Source organism: Terrapene carolina, unplaced genomic scaffold (genome assembly GCF_002925995.2).
Source record: "Terrapene carolina triunguis isolate 2854851 unplaced genomic scaffold, T_m_triunguis-2.0 Scaffold836, whole genome shotgun sequence".
Classification (NCBI taxonomy): domain Eukaryota; kingdom Metazoa; phylum Chordata; order Testudines; family Emydidae; genus Terrapene; species Terrapene triunguis.
In genome coordinates, this window is record NW_020665187.1 from 4,292,671 (window position 1) to 4,299,073 (window position 6,403).

General features: G+C 57.8%; 1 protein-coding gene across 1 annotated transcript in view; it reads left to right on the forward strand.

The window, feature by feature from the left end:
* The window catches only part of AGAP2 (ArfGAP with GTPase domain, ankyrin repeat and PH domain 2), a 32,098-nt gene that overhangs the window by 639 nt on the left and 25,056 nt on the right, over nt 1–6,403 (forward strand). The window contains exon 2 of the mRNA XM_026660728.1: nt 126–1,159. Coding sequence (XP_026516513.1) covers nt 126–1,159 — 1,034 coding nt within the window. The remainder of the gene's footprint in view (nt 1–125; nt 1,160–6,403) is intronic.

Below are 6,403 nucleotides of genomic sequence, written 5' to 3' on the forward strand. Positions count from 1 at the left end.
CCCCCCAAGCCGGACACTGCACTGCATCCAGCTGTGCCCCCCAAGCCGGGCATTGCACTGCATCCAGCTGTGCTCCCTAAACCGGACACTGCACTGCATCCAGCTGTGCCCCCTAAACCGGACATTGCACTGCACCCAGCTGTGCCCCCTAAGCCGGACACTGCACTGCACCCAGCGGTGCCCCCTAAGCCGGACACTGCACTGCACCCAGCAGTGCCCCCTAAGCTGGATGCCGCACTGCACCCAGCTGTGCCCCCCAAGCCGGACAGTGCCCTGCATCCAGCTGTGCCCCCCAAGCCGGACACCACACTGCTCCCAGCTCTGCCCCCCAAGCCGGACGCCGCACTGCTCCCAGCTGCCCCACTTGTGCCCCCAAAGCCAGAAGCCATTGTGGCCCCAGCGGCTCCGGGGGTGAATGAGACCCTGGAGGTGCCAGGCGAGCGGAGCCAGACCCCCAGGGAAGGTTTGCCGCCCCTCACCACCAGCTGCTCCTCCAGTGCGGCGGCTCCAGGCCGGAGGCTGCTGCTGAGCCATGCCAGCTGGGGCTGCCCCGAAGTGCGGGAGCCCGGAGCACTCGAGGGCGGCGGTGCCGGCCGAGCCGGGGGCTCCTCGTTCTCCTCCCCCCTGGGCCCTGGCGCCTCCTCGCCTCACCCAGCGGCCGGGAGCCGGCGCCTGCGGCTGGTCAGCAACAAGCCTTTCAAAACGGTGACCACCAGCGGCGTCAAGATGGGCTCCGAGCCCAAGGCGGGCAAAGGCACCCACAAGGGAGGCCCAGGCAACCGGCTGTCGTGGCCGGAGAGCGAGGCGAAGGGCCGCATGAAAGGGGGCCCCAAAGGCGGCGGGGAGGCGGCCCCCCGGGCCACGGCCAGGGCGAAGCTGTCGCCGCGCAAAGGCAAGAGCAAGACCCTGGACAACAGTGACCTGCTCCTGGACGCCGAGGGCCCGGCGGCCTCGGCCTTCTGCCCCTCGGAGGCCGGCGTGGGGCTGAAGCGGGGCCGCGAGGGCGGCCGGGCCTCCACCCGGGACCGCAAGATGCTCAAATTCATCAGCGGCATCTTCACAAAGAGCCCGGCCTCCACCCCCACCCACCCCGGGCCCGGGTGGGGCCTGGGCAGCCGGGAGCTGCTGAGCCCCGAGCGAGCCAAGGGGTCCTCGCCCAGTAAGTACGGCGGCAGGCCTGGGGAGGGGGCTAGGGTGAGGAGTTTTGGGGGGGATCCCTTAAAAGCCAAGGAGGGGGGAGTGGATCGGGGGGGGTGGATTATTGCTGCAGGGGAGGGGGGGGGGGGTGGGAGGCCGGGATGCCGGGGTTTTATTCCTGGCTCGGGGGGGGGGGGGGGGGGGGTGTCCAGTGGTTAGAGCAGGTGGGGCTGGGAAGCCAGGGATGAGCGCAGGTGAGGCACATCCCTCCATGGTGCCTCAGTTTCCCTTTTGGTAAAATGGGGGTGACAGTCCCCACTTGTGGAAGTGCCACTGATGAGGGATCAGCGCTCGGAGGCCTGTGGCGAAAGAGGCTCTCGATGGGCAAAGTCAAACCACAGCTCCCCCGAGAATGACCCAGACCCGTCCCTGTCCCATCCCTTAGGCATGGGCGGGGGCTACCGGCAAATCTGCGTTATGGGACTTCGCGGGTCCAGTCCCAAGTGTGAGCCTAGGCACGGATCCCGCAGCAGCTCCGCTCTGGGGTGTGACGGAGCCCAGAGCCTCCACTGCGTGTGAGTGTCGATCATGGAGATGGGGGTTTCTGGTTAAGGTTGGAAAGCCTGGTCCTCCGGGGGAATCTGCCTACAAGAGGAGGACGCTTTGACCAGTACCATGCAGGCGGGTTTCTGAGACCGTGGAAATCCAAGAGGCGCCGCGTTAGGTGTCTCAGGGGGTCACCGAGCGGGGACGTGAACTCAGAAACTGCCGCGCAGGGGGGCATTTGGTCTCAAGACGCCGCTGCTAAAGGGTTAATAAAGGCCGATGGGAGGCAAGTCTTGCAGCGGCGAGACCAGGGCCCCGCTGTGCAGGGCGCTGCACAAACACATGGCAAAGAGCCGGTCCCTATGTGGTTAGCGTGAGCAGCGCGGGTTAGGGGCGGATTCTCGGTGGGGCTTTGACCCGGTGGACTCTCCGACAATGGATTAGCCATTTATTGAAACATCTGCTCAGCATTTATTAATCCTTGATTAATGGAACCATCCCAGACAGTGGGACCTGCTGCTCTTTGGTGAATATGTGACACTCCCCCCCCCCCCCCCGCCCGGGTTTTAGCCTGTGGTTGTGTTGTCCCCTGGAAGCTCTGGTGCTAGGATTGAGGGGTATGGAACAGCTTCCGTATGAGGAGAGATTAATAAGACTGGGACTTTTCAGCTTGGAAAAGAAACGACTCAGGGGGGATATGGTAGAGGTCTATAAAATCATGACTGGTGTGGAGAAAGTAAATAAGGAAGTGTTATTTACTCCTTCTCATAACACAAGAACAAGGGGCCACTCAATGAAATGAATAAGTAGCCTGTTTAAAACAAACACAAGAAAGTCTTTTTTCACGCAACGCACTGTCAACCTGTGGAACTCCTTGCCATAGGGTGTTGTGAAGGCCAAGACTATCACGGGGTTCAAAAGGGAGCTAGCTAGATTCATGGAGGATAGGTCCATCAATGGCTATTAGCCAGGATGGGCAGGGATGGTCTCCCTAGCCTCTGTTTGCCAGAAGCTGGGAATGGGCGAGTGGGGATGGATCACTTGATGATAACCTGATCTGTTCATTCCTTTTGGGGCACCTGGCATTGGCCATTGTCAGAGGTCAGGATACTGGGCTTGATGGACCTTTGGTCTGACCCAGTATGGCCGTTCTTATGATTTTGCAGCTTTGATTGCTTGGAGATGCTTCTCAAAGCCAGGAGCGTTCTCCCCCCATCCTCCACCCCCCTCCTTCCCGCCCCCGTCCGTGTTTGGCACTGAAAGTTTCCACGGTGAAATGACGAGGGATCACCTAGGAAACGCTCCGTCGGCAGGGAGGTGGGTACCGAGCATCGGTTCCCCCTGCCGGGCGTCTCCCGTGGGAAAGGGACGCAGAATTGGCTCCCAGGAGCAAGGTGGGAATTGCAAGGGGCAGCCTGGATTGACCCTCTGAACAACTGTGACGGGAGCCAAGCTGGTTCCTAGCCCGGCCTGTATTACACGGGAGCGGGTGATCTGGGATATGGCCGGGGCCGGAGGGCAGGAAAGGGACTTCCCAGCGGCGAGACAGGGCTGCGCTTGTAACGATCCTTTTGCAACATGAAGGATGAATCGGCCCTGGAAGCTGATGAGTGGGTGCGTTTTAGCAACCAGGAATGACGGGCCGCCCCGTCGCTCTGCCGGGCGAGCCCAAGGCCGCGCCTGCTGCGTCGGGGTTAGAATGCTACAGAGCCGCAGGGCGTTGGGGTAGCACAAAGGGTTAATCAACACGCAACCGTTTCTCTGTCGTGGGGGCGCAAAGGGTTAATACACACACACACACACAACCTTTCACTGTTATGGGGGTGCAAAGGGTTAATACACACAGACACACACACGCAACCATTCCCTTGTTGTGGAGGTGCAAAGGGTTAATACATACACATTCCCCTATTGTGGAGCCACAAACGGTTAATACACACACACAAAACCATTCCCTTGTCGTGGAGGTGCAAAGGGTTAATACACATACAACACATACACACACAAAACCTTCCTCTGTTGTGGAGGTGCAAAGGGTTCATACACACACACAACACACAACCATTCCCTTGTTGTGGAGGTGCAAAAGGGTTAATACACACACACACACACACACTCATCCTCCAGGCAACAACCCAGCTCGGCTCGGGGATGTGGCGTGTCCGTGTGGGCCTCCTTGCGAGACTTTAATTTCACAACCCAACCCTGCATCCGTAAAGGAAAATCCCCGCGTGCAATTCCCGCGCGGGGCAGCATTGATCCAGAGCTTGTGTTGTACTTAGTTCCCTTCCTCTGATGATGCTGCCCCCCACCCCTGAATCTCTGACCACTAGGCCCCACTCCCCTCCCAGAGCTAGGGACAGAACCCAGGCGTCCTGACTCCCAGTCCCTTGGGCAGCCTGCACGAAACACTGAAAAAAACCCCCATAAAGCAGCTTTATAAAAAGTGTATTTGCAAATTTTATTTTTCAACTATTTCAAGAGCCTTTATTTGTGGGGTAGAGAGAGGGGCTTGGCTGGGAAGAACCGCGGAGTGGAAGGGGAAGGGAAAAGCCTGTTTCCCAGTACAGCGAGTTGGGATATAGAAAGGGGGGGCAGGATGCTAAGCAGAAATGTAATTGGATTAAAATATTCCCTGTGGTTCTGGTGCGATAAAGGAGGCCCCTTGTCAGACTCAGAGGCCAGGGTGATGGGCCTGGCGTACGAACCAAACAGAATGCTTAGCTATTATGATGAGTTTCTGAAGTGGAGCATTTACTCCAGATTAAAGCCACTTTCGAGGGTTTGGCCGGCAGAGTTAGAGCCGCTAGTTGCTCCTTGTAGACAAGCCCTGAGTCTTTCTGGCTCAGATCCTGAAAGGTGGGAGAACTCCATGCCTTAGAGAGAGATCTAGAACTGATCCCCAGTCTCTGGTGTGTAACAGAAGGGAGCTCGGATAGGAAATGACCGAGCTGCTGGTGCCCGGGAGAAGGAGTTGCATGAACAGACGCTGGCAGGAGCGGGCCCCGGACATCTCCATTTTTCCCTCCGGCTGCAATGACTGAATCAGCCCGGCTCAGCTGGGGCCAGATCCCTGCTCTGGGGAGCTGTCAGGAAGACATGTTCGTCTTCTGGAATTGCAAAGGATTGGACACCCGGCAGTGGGCTGCCCAGAGCAGAGGATGCCCTCCCCTCTGAGGACTGGAGGGGCTGTGGTTCTCAGCCAAATGCCAAGTGCCATGTCAAGGCTGATGCATCCTGCCTCCTCCGTGCCATCGGGCAGGCTGGGAGGTGAGCCAGGCTGGGACGTGAGCCTGATCTAGCCCTGCTGGAGAGCATATTCCGTGGATCGGGGTGTGTGCGGGAGGGTGTCCCCGAAGACAGCAGCAGGCACCACGCTAGGTAGTTGCAAAGCTGTCTTGGCTGGCAGCCAGGCTCTGAGCAAATGTGCTCCGAGCCGGGGCTAGGAGCCGTACACTGGGATGCTGGTGTAACGCTGGTTTCTGTGCACACGCCCCCTCTGGCTGTACCGGGGTTCAGCACCTTCTCACTCCCTTTGTTCCCCGTTTCCCTGGATCCCCCAACATGGCCCACCGTGGAGAGGCGGCCGCGATCTGGGAGGTGGATTGGGAATTTCCCAATGGAACATCTTTCCAGCAGAAAATGCCTTTGTGGAGTCCCAGATTCCAAGGCCTCCTGGATGCCACAGGCCACGGCCCGTCCCTAGAAGAATTCCTAGAGCCAATATTATACTTGGTTCCTGTCCGCCGATGATACAACCCCGCTACCCCTGGATCTCTGACCACGAGGCCCCACTCCCCTCCCAGAGCTGGGGACAGAACCCAGGCGTCCTGACTCCCTGTCCCTTGGACAGTCTGCCCGAAACACTGAACCCCCCCCTATAAAACAGCTTTATAAAAAGCGTATTTGCAAATTTGCAAAGACATTGCGCTTTGGTTTAAAAAATCGCCCCTGACGGCAAATCCCCCAGGAGCGCCCCTTGGTGAATTGTTCCAAGGGTTATTTACCCTTCCTCTTCGAAAGGGATGCGTTCCCTCCCACCTGAGTTTGGCTCGTGACGGCTTCCGAGCAGAACGGTCGGTGGTGAAACGTTGCACAGAAACGTGTCGATTTCGTTGGCGGGGGAGGAAAGGGCAAAGCAGCAGTTTGACGAGCTCGGAACATTTTGTTTCGCCGTTTTTCGGACGGGCGGGTTGGAATTTTCCCTTCCAAATGGCTGTGTGTCGTGGAGAGATTTCCTTGGCGCTGTAAACATTTTAGCAGGAAGCTTTTCCTTGATGATGTTGAAATGAAACATTTTGATTCGAGTGGAACGTTTTGCTCGGCCCAAAACACAGGTTTTTTGGGGGGGGTTGGTGTTTTGGGATTGTCTTGCAGAGGGAATTTCTGAATGGTTTTGCTTTCCCGGAGTGGAATTTCCCCCCCCCCAAAGCTGTGGAATTTAATTCAACCCCCTGGCGATTTCTCCCTGACCCCTGGGGCGGCGTCCACCGCTCTGGAGTGTCTAAGACAGCTGAGTTCTGTCCTGTGTCCCGGGCTCAGGCTGTTTTTCATAGATTCATAGATTCATAGATTCATAGATTCTAGGACTGGAAGGGACCTTGAGAGGTCATCGAGTCCAGTCCCCTGCCCGCATGGCAGGACCAAATACTGTCTAGACCATCCCTGATAGGCATTTATCTAACCTACTCTTAAATATCTCCAGAGATGGAGATTCCAC